Consider the following 18,400-nt stretch of genomic DNA (forward strand, 5'->3'; position numbering starts at 1 on the left):
AGCTCTGAATTGCGAAAGGCCGTCTCCCGTAGACTCCGTTTTATCCAAATAATAATCCACATTTTTAAAAAATAATTTCCTTTTTCTGTGTAATAATAAAACAGTAGCTTGTACTTGATCCCAACTAAGATATAATTAATCCTTATTGGAAGCAAAACCAGCCTATTGGCTTTATTTAATGTTTACATGATTTTCTAGTAGACTTCGGGACAGATTTATTAAAGGTTTAATTGTAAATTCGAATTTGGATTTTCGAGTTAGATTTTTGGTCAGAACACACAAATTTTAATTGGGAATAATTCGAATTCAAGATTTATCATATTGAATTCGACTATTCACCACCTAAAACCACCACAGAGTTAATGTAGAAGTCAATGGCAGAGGTCCAGTGACCCATTTCAAGATGTTAATAACTTTCCTGACATTTTTGGAGAAAAAAACTAGATTTGAGTTTAGTCTAATTCAAAATGAAGTTTCAGATCGTTCCTATTTGATTGAATGTTAAGACATTCAAGTTTTTTTCTTAAATAACCTTCCATTCTAGTTGTGAGTGCATTCAAATTAGAGTTAAAAAAAACACATGAATTCGAAATAGGACCTTTGATAAAGCTGTCCCTACTTAAAGTATGAAGATCCAAATTATAGAAATATCTGTTATCTGGAAAACTCCAGGCCCCAAACCTTCTGGATAACAGGTCCCATACCTGGATAAGGTACAATACCATATTCCAAATGTAGGTCTTACATGTATCAATACTATAATTGGCATTCTTATGGTGGCCTGCCAAACTGATGTCCATTAATTTTGGATATTGTTCAGTTTTGGGAAAATGTCATCTTCCAGTGCCCCATGCCGGCCAGTTCATGGTGCGTCAGCAGATCAGGAAGTGTAAAGTAGTTGCTCTTCCTTTTCACTTCTTTTCCTATAGTTAGTGGGATTAGAACAATACAAAGGTAGTCTTAATGGTTTATGTTAATTGGTTCCTGAAGAGATGGACCTCATGCCTACACGTGTTGGTGCTGCATAAATAAAGGATAATAAATGAACAAGCTATAGATGTAAAATTGAAATACAATTAAAATATAAGTGCAAAATATAAAAAGTTAATTGGTTAAAAAGTATTTACTCCTGATATATTCTCCACTAATAACACTTTCTTTCTTCAGATGGGCACCATAGCAGTGACCCATGGAGTTCATCCAGCGGAATGAACCAAGCTGGTTATGGAGGGATGCTTGGCAACTCTTCTCATATTCCACAGTCAAGCAGCTACTGTAACCTGCATCCACATGAGCGATTGGTAAGTGTCTTTGTTATGAAGAATGCCCTCTGAAGGACCTTTTGGCCTGGCTGGAGACTGGGTCTGGGTATCATATTCATCACCATGACATTTGGGGAAACATGTCTGTGTCATGGAGGAACCCAGATTTTCCTCTTGAGCCATGGAAACTGAAAGAGACAATTTCCAGTTGGCCTTCACTTTTCTTTTTGTGTGGGTGTGTAGCTTTTTTGACTGTAAAATATTATCTCATGGTTCATCCCTGAATTGAAAGAAAATAGAGACAAGTCCTGGCCTTTCATTATTGTGTTTTTTTTCCCCTGGGCACAAAATATTACGTGTTCCTTGTACGTTGGTGGCTTTCTAATAAATAAACAACTTCAAAAACATTCTTAAAGGGATACTGTCATGGGAAAAAAAAATTTCAAAATGAATCAGTTAATAGTGCTGCTCCAGCAGAATTCTGCACTGAAATCCATTTCTCAAAAGAGCAAACAGATTTTTTTATATTCAATTTTGAAATCTGACATGGGGCTAGACATATTGTCAATTTCCCAGCTGCCCCAAGTCATGTGACTTGTGCTCTGATAAACTTCAATCACTCTTTACTGCTGTACTGCAAGTTGGAGTGATATCACCCCCTCCCTTTTCCCCCCAGCAGCCAAACAAAAGAACAATGGGAAGGTAACCAGATAGCAGCTCCCTAACACAAGATAACAGCTGCCTGGTAGATCTAAGAACAACTTAGATCTGCCTGGTAGATCTAAGAATAGTAAAAACCTATGTCTCACTGAGACACATTCAGTTACATTGAGAAGGAAAAACAGCAGCCTGCCAGAAAGCATTTGTCTCCTAACGTACAGGCACAAGTCACATGACCAGGGGCAGCTGGGAAATTGACAATATGTCTAGCCCCATGTCAGATTTCAAAATTGAATATAAAAAAATCTGTTTGCTCTTTTGAGAAATGGATTTCAGTGCAGAATTCTGCTGGAGTAGCACGATTAACTGATGCACTTTGAAAAAAACATGTTTTCCGATGAAAGTATCCCTTTAAACATTTAAAATAATACTTGTTGGCCATTGAGAAAAGAGTGTTTTTAAATGGGCAATAAGGATGTAAAGTAACCCTACACTTCTATAAATTCACAATTTAATCATCTTTTAACTGGCAAATTGTCCATTCCAGTGATCTTGGGTTCGTGTGAAGGGCCCAATGGTTGAGGTCTCCACCATTACAAAAACAAAATGTCTTTTCCATTGAATTGACCAGTTTCAGACATTTAAAACCGGGAATTGTGTATTAGGGATTACAAAATAGATTTTTTGAAGTGTGCAAAAAACAAGTAGTCGTTTCAAAACAGTCTATAAAATTTATAAATTCTCTGTAAACTTGGCAAATGTCATGTTAATTTATCAGAACATGTTGAAGGCATTATATTTGCTGAACGAGGCATTTCCCCCCCAATCTCTGCAGAGCTATCCATCACACTCCACAACAGACATCAATTCCAGCCTTCCTCCAATGTCTACATTTCATCGCAGTAGTACAAATCATTACAGTGCCTCCTCCTGCACGCCACCAGCCAATGGGACAGAAAGCATAATGAGTAAGTATTTTGCTGTTCCAGATGGGGCGAAGGGAATGATGCCAAGACATCAGACTGATCCCACATTCTTTTAACTGTTTGGAGATCGATCATGAAGAATGAATAATACAGCTCCTCTCTTTAAAGCACCAGTAACATCAAAAAATTAAATTGTTTCAAAGTAATAAAAATATAATGCTGTGTTGCCCTGCACTTGTGAAAATGCTGTGTTTGCTTCAGAAACTCTACTATATTTTATATAAATAATCTGCTGTGTAGCAATGGGGGCAGCCATTCAAGCACAGGATACACAGTAGATAACAGATAAGTACTACTATAGTTTATATAAATAAGCTGCTGTGTAGCCATGGGGACAGCCATTCAAAAATGGCCCAAGTTACACAGCAGATAAGCTCTGTAGAACATAATGTTATCTGTTATCCACTATTTAACCTGTGCCATATAGCCTTTTTTCCAATTTTCGCCATTGCTACACTGCAGCTTGTTTATATAAACAATAGTAGTACACTATACACTGTTATCTACTGTGTATCCTGTGCTTGAATGGCTGCCCCCATGGCTACACAGCAGCTTGTTTATATAAACTATAGTAGTACTTGTCTGTTATCTACTGTGTATCCTGTGCTTGAATGGCTGCCCCCATGGCTACACAGCAGCTTGTTTATATAAACTATAGTAGTACTTGTCTGTTATCTACTGTGTATCCTGTGCTTGAATGGCTGCCCCCATGGCTACAGAGCAGCTTGTTTATATAAACTATAGTAGTACTTATCTGTTATCTACTGTGTATCCTGTGCTTGAATGGCTGCCCCCCATGGCTACACAGCAGCTTGTTTATATAAACTATAGTAGTACTTATCTGTTATCTACTGTGTATCCTGTGCTTGAATGGCTGCCCCCATGGCTACACAGCAGCTTGTTTATATAAACTATAGTAGTATTTATCTGTTATCTACTGTGTATCCTGTGCTTGAATGGCTGCCCCCATGGCTACACAGCAGCTTGTTTATATAAACTATAGTAGTACTTATCTGTTATCTACTGTGTATCCTGTGCTTGAATGGCTGCCCCCATGGCTACACAGCAGCTTGTTTATATAAACAATAGTAGTGTTTCTGACGTAAACACATCAGTTTTACCAGTGCAGGGCAACACTACATGATATTTTCATTACTTTAAAACACTTCAATTTTTTGGTGTTACTGTTCCTTTAAGTCTCATGTTGGTATGTAATTATATATTCTGTATGTTTATATAGCGCTATTGGTGGATGCTGTCACAAATAAGTGGAATAATAGTGCAAACAAATAAACCAATATAGGAGTAATTGACCGCTTGTTTTAAATATATTTTTAATAATATCTTCATATTTTATAATGAGGGGCGTAATTTTATATAATACACCACTCAGGTGAAATCATTAACCATCCGCTATAACTTATGACATCAATAAGCTCAATTATACAGGATGAAAAACTTTTTTGAGTGCAACAGAGACTTTGTAACTTCTTGTCATTTTCTGATATTTTTGCATTGGCCACTTCAGGACTTATGAAAGTAGCTAAGACAGGATTTATGTACCATTAGAACCCAATACATTTGTTGAGGTGGGGGTTCACTAGGACTGTAGCTAAGGCATGATTTAGGGTTGGGTAATACCTGGACTGTAGCAATGACATGATCTCGGTTTGGATGGAGTTGGGTAGCTCTAGGACTGTTGCTAAGACATGATTTGAGGTTGGGTAGTACCTGGACTGTAGCAATTTCATGATCTCAGTTTGGATGGAGTTGGGTAGCTCTAGGACTGTAGCTAAGACATGGTTTGAGTGGGGTTGGGTAGCACCTGGACTGTAGCTAAGACATGATTTAGGTTTGGGTGGGGTTGGTTAGCTCTAGGACTGTAGATAAGACATGATTTGGGTGGGGTTGGGTAGCACCTGGACTGTAGCTAAGATGGGTGGGGTAGGGTATCTCTAGGACTATAGCTAAGACATGATTTGGGTTTGGGTGCTGTTGGATAGCTCTAGGACTGTAGCTAAGACATGATTTGGGTGGGGTTGGGTAGCACCTGGACTGTAGCTAAGATGGGTGGGGTAGGGTATCTCTAGGACTATAGCTAAGACATGATTTGGGTTTGGGTGCTGTTGGATAGCTCTAGGACTGTAGCTAAGACATGATTTGGGTTTGGGTGCTGTTGGGTAGCTCTAGGAATGTAGCTAAGACATGATTTGGGTATGGGTGCTGTTGGGTAGCTCTAGGACTGTAGCAAAGAAATGATTTGGGTTTGGGTAGAGTTGGGTTGGGTAGCACTAGGACCTTGGAGACCAGTAGTATTTTTAAGAGTTGATGAAACATAATTTGGGTAAATAAAATAAGGTCTGCCTGTTATTTGGTAGCTTGCAGAGAAAATGCTTAGCGTTTTTAATTGTAAATTGTCTAGAGACATCATACTACTTTTGGCCACTAGGGGCAATGTAACAATTGAGGGGTTGAGAATGTATTTTGCTTGACAGGACAACCTGTAGACATATAAAACTGATGCAGGTAAGCAGATAAATAAGGACCTTTATGCTAAATAACCTATTACCGCATGGATAAGTGACCTCTAATAGAAACATTAAGTGAAATGAATAGGATTTATTTTCCCTTTAGGAATATGCAGCCAAATGAAAAGCGAAACCTGTTCTGGAGCTAAAACAAATGAGCATGGGAATTAATAACTGCAGGCGCAGGATCAGAACCCAAATTAACATTTCTACTGAAGTTCAAATGAGTTATTATTAGCATCCTCAGCAATCGGCCGCTCCTGATCAGGAATCTGCTGGCGTCGGTGCCTCTCGCAGAGCCGTCCGTGGGAGAAATGTATAAATAAGCAGTCAGGTTTATATTTTGTCTATAAAATGGAACATGAATATATTTGACATCTACCTTAGCAAACAAATTAATGCTAATTAAAGATTAATGCAATTTAATTAGCATTAAAATGCAATTACTCTAAGAGTAAGTGGACCAGGAATAGAAAGCTGTAAGACACAAATATTGTGTGTTTAACGCTCTTAACTTCTTGTTTCTTCAGCAGCAAGCAGAGGGAGCGGGGCGGCTGGGAGCTCGCAGACCGGAGATGCGCTGGGAAAAGCACTTGCCTCTGTAAGCGAACATGGCTCTCACTAGACACTGTCCATTTACATTATTAGAGACATGACATGGAAATATGCACTCAAGACTTTGGGTAGAGTAAGGGCATGTGACCAGTAATTTATCTGTTTAAAGGAGAAGGAAAGGCTAAAATGATGTAAGCTTTATCAGAAAGGTCTATATAAATACACCAGAAAACCCTCAAAGTAATGCTGCTCTGAGTCCTCTGTCAAAAGAAACACCACATTTCTTTCCTTCTTTTGTGTACTCATGGTCTTCTGTATCAGACTTCCTGTTTTCAGCTTAACCCTCCAGGGCTAGGGCTTGAGCATGCTCAGTTTGCTCCTCTCCCCCTCCTCCCCTCCCTGCTGTAATCTGAGCCCAGAGCTATGAGTGAGCAGGGAGAGATTCAGGCAGGAAGTGATGTCACATCAATCTAATATGGCAGCTGTTATCCTTATCAAACAGAGAGAGTTTCTAGACTCGGGTATGGTAAAGCATTCTGCAGAATAAATATAGTGTTATAGCTTGCACTATTGTGTGTAATCTATTGGCAGTATGCTGCTTCAGTAGCTTTCCTTCTCCTTTAAAGGAAAAATTAACATGAACTCATTCAGTTGGGCTATTGTAAAAAAAAAAGTACATAAGCATCTGACCTTCCAGAAATAAAGTCCCTTCTTTCTATAATGGGTGGTGCCCAAAATGCAAAGGGACTTCAAGTCCCAGTACCCAGTATGTTGATTGTTATTGAGCTCATGTATGCATGTGACTGTTATCCAAGTTGTTAGAACTGAGAACTGGTGCATTGGAGTCATATCCAACTACAATGCAACACTATAGCGCAATAGGAGGTGAGCATTACCAAAAATGTACTTGCACTCTATTTCCTGCGACTGATAGATTTTGTGGCATGCAGATGAACAGATCTGATGACAGAAGACCAGGTACCCTTTCCATAAAATATGCAAATGGTTGATTTTAAATAATTTTTTGTTCTCTTTTCATTTGAAGATTTATTCTCCAGATCACACCAACAACAGTTTCTCATCAAACCCATCAACTCCAGTTGGGTCTCCACCTTCTCTATCAGGTAGGTGTTTGAAATACTGGATTTAAACTGCAACATTTATATGGAAACAAGAGTATGAAGGTTACACCTACTTTCTGATCATTTTTTCTCATGGAAACTTTTTTCCCCCAATGGAATGCAATAAAAAAAATGGGCTTATTTACCAGCCCCAGGGGGAAATATGCTTGACCCCTAAATTAAAACCAATCCATGGAGTGCAGGTGCATTTCGGTGTATGTTGCATTCTGCAAGGTAAAAAAGGCACAAGGGAGCCCTTTAAGTACTGCCCCTGGCGCTCACAAACTTTCAGTAGGGGGTATTCTATAGACACTCAGATACTGCCCCCTCTGGAAACAGGTAGAACTGCATTCAAATTGAGGCACAGACCTTTGTACAGCTCATGGCACATTACACAATACCTTGCTCCTCCTTTTTTGGAGGAAAGTATAATTTGAGTACAGGTATGTGACCTGTTATCCAGAATGCCCGGGACCTGGGGTTTTCAAGATAACGGATCTTTCCATAATTTGTATCTTCATGCCTTAAGTCTACTAGAAAATCATGTAAACATTAAATAAACCCAATAGGCTGGTTTTGCTTCCAATAAGGATTAATTATATCTTAGTTGGGATCAAGTACAAGCTACTGTTTTATTATTACAGAGAAAAGAAAATCATTTTTAAGAATTTGGATTATTTGGATAAAATGGAGTCTATGGGAGACAGTGTGTAGATGAACCGCACCTCTCACCCTTTCCACGATGCTTCCTGCCCTGGTGGTGCAGATCTCTCTAGACGGTCGGCACTCGTCAGTACAATGTAGAAGATTTAAGAGAATAGCACAACACCATGTATGTTGCAGGTGGGGAGCTTACCCCTTTTATTTAAAGTGACCACCTGTGCATCGTTGGGAGACAGCCTTTCTGTAATTCAGATCTATGGGAGACAGCCTTTCTGTAATTCAGATCTATGGGAGACAGCCTTTCTGTAATTCAGATCTTTCCGGGTAATGCGTTTCCGGATAATGAATCCCATACCTGTATAACTTAAATTACAAAAATGTAAGCTTTGTAAATAAAATTCCCTCACCTTACAAATGGTTTGGCTTTGCTAGGTTTTTTATGAATAAAGATATTCACATAAGGAGCAAACAACAAGTATAATATAAGATGTTTATTACATATATGTGAGTTAATAATATGCGACCCTGGCCAGAATAAAACAGTGAGTATAATTCTTGGAAATATTGAGCATATTACAGAGCCACTTTAGTCAGGAGATATTCCTGCCTTTACTATTGTTATTCTATCCAAGCAGGCCGGGCTGTTAAGACACAGATGGTGGTTCATTTTTCAATATCCTATTACTTTCCCAACATAATTTGATTATTCAATGCTAGATAGATGTGGTTGTTGAGACCAGCCCCTTTGCTATGGATCTTGGGTTATCACAATTCTTTTTTTATTTCTATCTATCGTAGCTTGGTTGGTTTAAATTTCTTTTAACGGAAAATATACCCTTCTATTGCATTTCTGCTTTGATTTGAGTTAGCTAAGCCAAAGCAGATGTTCAGTGAGGACACATTCCACAGCGAAAGGGAATATATACTTGGAAGAAGGATTAAGCTTCCATTAACTGCAACTTAAACAGGAGCTAAAGAATGAGCACAGATTATCGTTGAACAGACTATGACTTGTAAGCATATTAAGTAGGAGCTTCAGTGTCGAACTGGCCCACCGGGATACCAGGAAAACTCCCTGTGGGCCCAGGTGTCAGTGGTCCCTCATGCTGCTAAAGATTTGGCCTATTTCATGGCCATTTCCTATTTCTTTGAGAACAAAGTGGCTAAATAGATGGAATAATAGATTATAGTATGTAAAGAATAGAGACTAGGAGAATAGAGGTTGAGTGAGGAGAAGAACAATAATAGTACTGAGAGTATGCCCCTGGTCTATGGTTCTTTGTTGGGCCATTGGTCTAAGGTTTTTGGGTGGGCCCCTGGTGTCCCAGTCTGACACTGAGGAGCTTCCATATTGCTTACCTTTGTGGAGCCAGCATATTATTCAACAGTGGTGCAAAAGCAATAATGTTTCCATGCTTTGCAATATATAATTTTGTTTTCTTCAAGCAATAATCTTCCAGTGGATCTAGCTATGGCCTATTCTTTAGATACAATTGGCAAGGCCAAATTACTCCAGTGTCTGACAAAGTGGTCTTCAAAAGCAAATTTAGCCATACTCGGACTGATGTGAGTTGAATGTATGGAGATGGAGTTGGCTGGTTATTAGTATATGTATGAGGCTTGACTTGATAGTTGGCCAGAAGTCTAGTGGGCAGGATAGAAAATCCCATTAGGTGAAGACCACATCCCATTGATACAGATCTCTCTTTATGGGACTACATAGGCCCTCGTTATGATCTTTGTCCTAATGGCCAAATTTGGCCCTGCATGTAAGTAGCAAAACCGACCAAAGATCTGATAGATTGTTGATCCTACCAACAAGAGGATTCTAACGTTTTTGCCAACCGTCAGCATTCAACAATTGTTCACTTCACCTTGGCGACTTTTTCATTAGAGTCTCAGGTTGAGATTGGTTACTCAATAAATGAGATAAAATATAAACACTTACCCAACATATATACAGGAACCTGTTATCCAGAATGCTCGGGACCTGGGTTTTTCCAGATTATCGGTCGTATTATGGATCCCCATACTTTCTGCCCAAAAAAATAATTTAAAAGGATACTGTCATGGGAAAAAAAAAATTCAAAATTAATCGGTTAATAGTGCTACTCAAATCCATTTCTCAAAAGAGCAAACAGATTTTTTTAATTTTGAAATCTGACATTGGGCTAGACATATTGTCAATTTCCCAGCTGCCCCAAGTCATGTGACTTGTGCTCTGATTAACTTCAATCACTCTTTACTGCTGTACTGCAAATTGGAGTGATATCACCCCCTCCCTTTCCCCCCCCCCCCAGCAGCCAAACAACAGAACAATGGGAAGGTAACCAGATAACAGCTCCCTAACACAAGATAACAGCTGCCTGGTAGATCTAACAACAACACTCAATAGTAAAAACCCATGTCCCACTGAAACACATTTAGTTATATTGAGAAGGAAAAACAACAGCCTGCCAGAAAGCAATTCTCTCCTAAAGTGCAGGCACAAGTCACATGACCAGGGGCAGCTGAGAAATTGACAAAATGTCTAGCCCCATGTCAGATTTCAAAATTGAATATAAAAAAATCTGTTTGCTCTTTTGAGAAATGGATTTCAGTGCAGAATTCTGCTGGAGTAGCTCTATTAACTGATGTGAAAATTATTTTTTTCCCATGACAGTATCCCTTTAAACATTACAATTGTTTTGCCTCCAATAAGAATTAATGATGTCTTAGTTTGACTCAAGTACAAGTTACTGTCTTATTACAGGGAAAATGGAAATCATTTTTAAAAACGTATATTATATTCTATTTGATCGAAATGGAGTCTATGGGAGATGGCCTTCCCGTAATTCAGAGCTTCCTGGATAACAAGTTTACGGATAATGGATCCCATACCTGTAACTATATGCATACCGTATGTGCAGAAATGTGACAGAGTAAGCAGCACCAGTATGTTTTATTGATCATTTATAGAAAAATAAAGTGCAATATAATCCTGCCGGGGATTGCAGCATCATTTTCCATTAAAACCAATATTTTGCTTTGTTTAAAGGACTTTTTTTACATTTAAGGGTAAGGACACACTGGCAGATTCGGGGAGATTAGTCGCCCCGAATCGCCTCTTCTTCGGGGTGTCAATCTCCCCAAACTGCCTTCCCGCCGGCTATAATGACCTTACGAGGAAACTTCTGGTGACTAATCTCCCCGAATCTGCCTGTATGTCCTTAACCTACAGTTTGTATTATTTACCAATTTTATATGGAAAAGGGTCGATATATTTCCCTATGCAAGAACTAAAACATTTTTTCTGTTATCTCCTATGCAACTAGTGGCCTATAGCCCTATTTCAAACTTATTGCCTACCCCTGTAGCCACACAGCAGCCAATTTGTTTAAACAGTAATTAATAAAGTTCTTTGAAAGCAAATTCAATACGTATGCACAACCTCCGCCATTTAAATCTAAATACCTTTAAAAGCAACATATTTGCCATCACTATTTTATTGACTTTTTATAAAACGTTATTTACAAGTAATCACTTATAAAATATGTTCTGCAATAAAACATTTTAGGTTGGGCATTTCAGTCCAGCACATGTTCAATAGTGAGCAAGTAAATTGGGGCTGAGTAAAGTTGGAATATGCAATATAATATAGTGTATTTATAAAACATGTTTCTTTAATGCTTTGGGAATAGTTGTGGGTTTAGCTATTAATAAGTGGTGGGAATTATACGGCAGCCTGATTTTCATTTCTTTAATGTAAAGCATGTTTAAGGGTTTTATAATACATTGCCCCTGAGATTTTCCTCTGTGAGCATTTCCTACTCACTTATTTTAGCCTGTACTAAATACATTTATAAGGAGTTAAGAATAATACATATATTTAGAGTGAGGCGGGCAGTGGCACACAGGGAATTTCTGGGGGGGTTTTTTGCGCCATGATGTTTAGGAGTTTGGCGGAGAGCCAAATTGCCTAAAATACCCCCCCCCCCATTGCCTTCTATAGGAGTCACCTGAAACCATTTCAAAGACACTTAGTTGCTCACATTCACAACTCATACTTTTGAAGGGGTTGAAAATTAAAATAATTATAATATATTATAATATACATTATATAACTATATATAATAAATATAATTCTAAGATAGGGGTTCCCAACCTTTTTTTTACCCGTGAGCCACATTCAATGGTAAAGAGCTGGGGAGCAACACAAGCATAAAAAAGTTCCTGGGGATGCCAATTTTGGGTTGTGATTGGCTATTTGTAGCCCCTATGTGGACTGGCAGCCTACAGGAGACTTGGTTTGGCAGTACACATGGAGGCACATTTATCAAATGTTGAATTCATGCGAGTCTTTTAAAATTCCCATAAACTCAAAATTTGACCAATCGAAATTTATTATAAAAATCTAATTTTTTAAACTCGGGTGAATAGGATTGATCCGAAAACTCTGATCGAATTTGATTTCAATTTTAAAAACTCTGTTCTCCAAAAAAAAAACCTCTAATGTCAGGAAGGCTGCAAACTACTCCAATGGACATCTCCCATTGACTTAAAAAAACAATTTGACAGGGCCACTGAATGATAAATGTCGAAAATCAAATTAAAATTTTTTGAAAAACTCAAATCAAATTTGAAAAACTCCCTAGTCGAATTTTCACCATTAAAAAAATGGAAAATTCGAATTTAAATTTTCAATTCGACCCTTGATAAATCCGCCCCATGGTCTTTAGACAACCAAAACTTGCCTCCACGCCAAGAATTCAAAAATTAGCACTTGCTTTGAGGCCACTGGGAGCAACATCCAAGGGTTGGTGAGCAACATGATGCTCATGAGCCACTGGTTGGGATTCACCAAGAGGTTAAGTAGCCTCTTCTGCCCCTCTACTTATAAAAGGTGGAGGGAACATGTGGAGATAGGCCTCAGTACAGGAGTCAAAGGCCCAAGGTTATCTTTCCTTAGTGTAGCCAGGGTGCAGGTAGTCCGTCAGTAAGGCTCAGTGAGTATCAGCCTAGCTCTTGTAAGATCACACCACAGGGGTATAAGAGCAATTCTGTGCTCCACCAAGGAGGCGTTGTGTTGGATTAATATTCCCCAAGCAACACCTGCTTCAGTTTTGTGCCCCCTGTAAGCAAAGGACACAGGCTATTACTTGGAAGTTTCCACTGGAGGGGTCGCTGTGGTTTCCATCATGTTGGTGAGGCTATCCTTGGTGTTTGAGTACTTTATACTGCCTGATGTGGTTTGGCTGAATCTCATTGCCTCAACCTTTCATCTGTGCTTTAAACTCCATTCAAGAAACACTAGCACACGTGTCTTTTTAAAGTAACTTCAACAAGAGCAACACGTTTCCTCTAGATACTTCCCGTAAGGATTCGGCTGAGAGGGTCACAATGTAGCTCTAATGTAGGGGAAATCATTCAACCCCCTCTACCCCTTTAGACAAAATATTAACTTTAGAAATAGAATTTCCTATAACCAAAGGGATCTGCATTCTTTTTAGTATCCGATATTTCTAGGAACAGTTCTACCCAGAAATGGATAATTCATCCACACTGTGAAAACCACAAAGCATGTTGGATCGGTGCACGTTGCCAACCCAGCGATGTAGTGCTGTAGGCATAATAAGCACATCCTTTTTCTTCTGGAATTGGAGGAGAGAATGTGCCGGATGTAACAGAAACTTGGAACAACAAAAATCCCATGTTTCTGCTGTGTTTTTTTGGACATTGAGATGTTTCTCTGCTTTGGAATCTCTCCTAGGTATTACCTGCCGACTCAATTAAATCCTTTGATAGCCGCCTGAAGGAACGCTATAGCCCGCATCTCTCTGCGTTGCTATAAAAAAAAAATGTCCCCCCTCCCTTAAGTATCTGTTTGGAAAGTCTCCATATGTCTAGTCTGCTTGCACAATTTGCATGTACACTAAACAACCGAAAAAGTTTTAACTAAGCGGATGCTTATGCAACCGAGATTCTAATTACCTTTTTCTTTTAATTAGCAGGCACAGCTGTTTGGTCAAGGAACGGAGGACAGACTTCCTCATCTCCAAACTACGAAGGCCCCTTGCACTCTCTAGTAGGTTTTCTCCTCTGTTATGTCAATGTACAGTAAGGGGGTAGCTCTGAGGGCAAATGGACAGCTCCACAAGGTGGTGGATAGAGGTGTGAAGGTGCAGTATAAAGCCTTCAAAATGAATGATAATGGCGTCATTGTAAAAAAAAAAATTATGAATGCTGATTTCAAGGTAGACGTTAGGAACCCACAGATTAGATCAGTGGTTTAGAAACTGTGGAGTTGGTTGGCCCAGTCCATATGTGGTAGAGCAGGCTAAAGACCAAAGAGAGTGTAAAGGTCTGTTATGTCTAAAGGAAGTTGGGCTTGAAAGTCATTTAGGACGAATTGGGGGTAAACAATTGCTTCTTGGTTTAGATACTATTGGAACTGTGTCTGAAAAGCCGTATCAGCAACGGGGCCCTGATCAAATTATGGACTTCCAAGTCATCGAGGTTCAATATCTTTCCATATAATATATCGATATGGATCATTTATGGAGTAGATGATTGGATACTAAGGAAGGGGACTATAACAATTTTTGGAGATCTTATCTGCTACATAAGGCCTCCGATTTAGGGAACCACATTGAATAGTTTACAAATAAATAAATGTTGCGTAATTATATTATGAAGTAGGGAGGTCATTAGTTCCTTTATTTTCAGAGACACAGATGACATTACTAATGTCTAATGAAAGCTGATGGCCCCACAGATTTTGAGGGTTTATTTTACAGGTTATCAATGGATTTTGTTTATTGTTTTATTGAGTCGCTTTAAACAAAAACAATTATTTATTTGTTGGTTTTTTTTTCAACTGACACAGCAAAGTCGAATTGAGGACAGATTGGAAAGATTAGATGATGCAATTCACGTTTTACGGAACCACGCGGTGGGTCCTTCAACAGCAATGCCAGGAAGCCACAGCGAGTTACACAATCTAATAGGTCCCTCTCACAATGGTGCAATGGGTGGAATTGGATCAGGATATGGAACAGGTCTTCTGCCATCAAACAGGCATTCCCTCATGGTAAGGAAATTAAGTGTCACTATTAAATGAGTGTATTACCCACTTAAACAATACTCCATAAGACCTGGTTTAAAAGGAACAGTATAGCCTTAAAAATTGTGATTAGTTTATCGTATCTCACTGTACAGGCAATGAGCAAATATAGGGGGCTTTTTCTCATAAATAGTGCTAATTAAAGTGGAATAATGATTCTGTGTATTTGTATAGCATCTCTCTGTAGTTGGAGTTTGTTCCTGCAGATTAGTGCGCTGTAATAGTTTTATGGTATGTTATTTTACAGGCTATGGCTTCCTGTTAGAGAACCGTAATTAAATGCCCATTTGTCTCTGTACACAAGCTAAGTCTGGGCTCCCTTCCTTGTTGCCATAACATTCTAACCACCACAAGTTTCTTAATTCCACCCCTATTCCCCAAGCTCTGCATTTAGCACTGTGCATTTCCACCTTTACAATTCATGCTTAATTTAGCTCTTTTGTGTAATAAGGTAAATACAGTAGGTCCCCATGGGTGATGTTTAGGGTGGCCTTTAGTCATCCTACATTGTCATGACAGGTCTACATACCTGAGGAGACCCCATGTGCCATGTTTCACCCTAACCCCTCATTATTACCCATATACCTGCTCTTGCTAGTGGGGTTGGGGTCAAGTGTGAGTATATATGACTCTGCAATTTCTGTTGTATTGCTCATTGTTCAGGCAAAATGGAGGAGCAACCACTGACTCTACAATTTGTATTGTATTATTTGTTGTTCAGGCAAAAAGGTCCTCTTGTAGGAGCAAACGCTGACTCTACAATTTGTATTTTATTGTTTGTTGTTCAGGCAAAATGGTGTTCTTGTAGGAGCAAACGCTGACTCTGCAATTTCTATTGTATTGTTCGTTGTTCAGGCAAAATGGTGCTCTTGTAGGAGCAAACGCTGACTCTACAATTTGTATCACTGACCTGCTTGGAGGTGCAATAAATTGTTGGGCTGTGCAACTCAATGTTGTCTCAGCATTACTGAAATGTTTTCGCTCAGTAGTACATATGTAAAGGTAAATATCGTCTCCACCATCATCAACGTACAGGCTGCCTAGGTGACCTGAGGGTCAAACACTGGGATAAGCCAGATCTGGACAAACTACATGGGTGGCCACATCAAGCAAAACACAGCTTGTTTGGAGTCAAGACCAAAGCAGATCTTACAAGTGGCAATAATCAGACCTGGAACAGGCAGAACCTCTGAGGCTTTCAGTGTAATAGAGATCTACTCACAGTGGCCAGAAAGGCTTCATGAAGAATGAAGACGTGTACATCTGGCACAGCCACCCCTTCTTTTTTAATTAAGAACTTCAGTGCATTTCACATCTTGAAAAGTCCATTCTCCTTCAGTAAAAGGAATATGGTTCCATGTGCACTTTTTTAATTGTTCCCTTAAAAAAAAAAAAAAACCTTGATGTATTTATTGGTCTAGGGAAAAAAAATACTTCACTTCAGTTTGGCGTTACAGAGAACATATATTATGCCTTAGGGACCAATATACAGCATGTATTGTTTTCCTTGCGGCTTTTTCTTTGTCTATTGTAAACTAGAACTTAATCTGTCTTCACTCATATACCAGGCTATTAACAATGTACAGCTACAATCAAATGAAAGGAAGCACAGCGACAGAGTCATGGGAAACATATTAGGGGCCTCAGTCACTGCTCTTCATTAAACTGCACTCAAATTAGGTGCCTCCTTTACTTTAATGCTCAAGGTTGTTTTAAAGGAGAAATTAGAAATTCACTGTTGCTTTGCTTCAGTTGCAGGTCACCTTTGTAAGGAGGCTATTGTTTCTCCTGTTGGAGGTTATTTTTCAACCTACATAGCTCCCTATTGAATTTTAACCCCAAAATGGGAAACCATAATAAAAATGGTAACCAATATCCATTAAGTATTGGTGACAAATGCCACCACCTTTCCCACAACCCTTAAAGGGGATGTAAAGTCTAAAATAATGCTAGAAATGCTGTATTTTGTATGCTAAACATAAACATGAACTTACTTCACCACAAGCCTAATCAAACAAATGAGTTATGCTTTCAAAGTTGGCCACATGGGGTCACCATCTTGTAACTTTGTTAATCATCTTTGCAAGACCAAGACTGTGCACATGCTCAGTGTGGTCTGGGCTGCTTAGGGATCATCATAAATTATCAAACAGTGCAAGCCAAATAATATCTGCCAGAAGCCGATACAGCAAGACTGATTAATAATCAGAATATACAGACTGCACTGGGTCCTGTGTTGTCATGTAATCTAATGTGGATTTTATAGTTTTTGTATTGTTTAATATAAACTTTCTCCAACTCTGCAGAACCAGTGGCTGCAGCAAAATAATCCTCCAAATAGAATCCCAGTTTATCTGTTTAAATCTGGCTCCGTGATCTTTGTCCCTGCAGCTGGAGTTGGAAACTGTAAAGGGGATTTAAAGGTAAAAATAAAATCTAATACAAATCTCTACACAGTCACCGACTGCTCTACAGGGAAACAAACAAAGCTGCTTGAGTTCTGCATGGCTGGGAAGTAAGGAGGGGCTCCCCCTGCTGTTCATAAGTATGATTGTTTTCCTGTCCAGCAGTCAGGGACCGTCTGACAATTCCTATCCACAGCAGTAAATGAAGGGAGAATTTCACTGCAAACTGTCAAGTTTCTTATAAAAATGGTTCATATTTATAATTAAAGTATATTGGAGATAGGTTTCTTTTTCATTAAACAAAGTAAAAATTGGATTTTATTTTTTTGCCTTTACATGCCTTTTAAGCAGGGCATACCACTTTTAAAAAAGGGAATCTGTGCCTGATTTAGCTGCCCACACGGCCAAATCTGGCTGATCCGATTGGGTGGCTCCTATGCCAGTGGATTTTAACTGAGGCCTGTTCAGGTGTTCAGGCATGTCTTGGTTCAACAGGATTTTCTAACCGATAGATGTCTAGTCAATTTTCAGCTAGATATTGGCAAATCAAGTCGTCAGAAAGCGCTTTGAGTGCCAACTCGGAAACTTCTGATTTTATCGCTCATGTATGGCCGGCTGTAGCCATTGTCTTGCTAAAGAAGCATGGGGTTGATTCTACAGATCGTGACCAGCATCCTTGATGTTCCTGGATTAAAGTTCAAGCCCACAAGATCAATACTGGGCTGTCAAAATGAATGCCGTCTATTAAGACACTAGAACAGTTTGTACATTCTGCTGCTTGTCTACTTTTCCTATTCTTTCTGTGTGACAGCCAGAGTATCCAAAAATGGCACTTTGCACTGTCCAAAAATCCAACTCGTAAATCAAAGAAATTTAGGAGGTCTTTTTTTTTTTTTTTATAACTATAAGAAGTTTGAAGTGTAAAGCAGAGAAAGAACAAAGGCCCAATTTCTCAAGCACAGTTAATTTTAGGGTTAGCCTTTGACCATTTGATACATTCCATATTCTGAAGAAAATGAGAGAAAAAAGGAACAATAAAAAAAAACACTCGCACAAAGAATATGTTAATTTTTTCCATATTTTCAGTCTTTTGGACTTGAAACAGGCCATAACATTTT

General features: G+C 38.9%; 1 protein-coding gene across 18 annotated transcripts in view; it reads left to right on the plus strand.

Annotated features, from left to right (window-relative positions):
* The window catches only part of tcf4.S (transcription factor 4 S homeolog), a 298,455-nt gene that overhangs the window by 260,410 nt on the left and 19,645 nt on the right, over positions 1 to 18,400 (plus strand). For 9 of the 18 annotated variants that reach the window (XM_041580620.1, XM_041580610.1, XM_041580611.1 and 6 more), the window contains 6 exons: positions 1,168 to 1,301; positions 2,758 to 2,890; positions 5,967 to 6,037; positions 7,037 to 7,115; positions 13,763 to 13,839; positions 14,635 to 14,844. In XM_041580620.1, coding sequence (XP_041436554.1) covers positions 1,168 to 1,301; positions 2,758 to 2,890; positions 5,967 to 6,037; positions 7,037 to 7,115; positions 13,763 to 13,839; positions 14,635 to 14,844 — 704 coding nt within the window. The remainder of the gene's footprint in view (positions 1 to 1,167; positions 1,302 to 2,757; positions 2,891 to 5,966; positions 6,038 to 7,036; positions 7,116 to 13,762; positions 13,840 to 14,634; positions 14,845 to 18,400) is intronic. The other 9 variants (XM_041580624.1, XM_041580613.1, XM_041580615.1 and 6 more) reach the window with 2 other exon arrangements.

This window comes from Xenopus laevis, chromosome 1S, assembly GCF_017654675.1.
Source record: "Xenopus laevis strain J_2021 chromosome 1S, Xenopus_laevis_v10.1, whole genome shotgun sequence".
NCBI classification, from domain to species: domain Eukaryota; kingdom Metazoa; phylum Chordata; class Amphibia; order Anura; family Pipidae; genus Xenopus; species Xenopus laevis.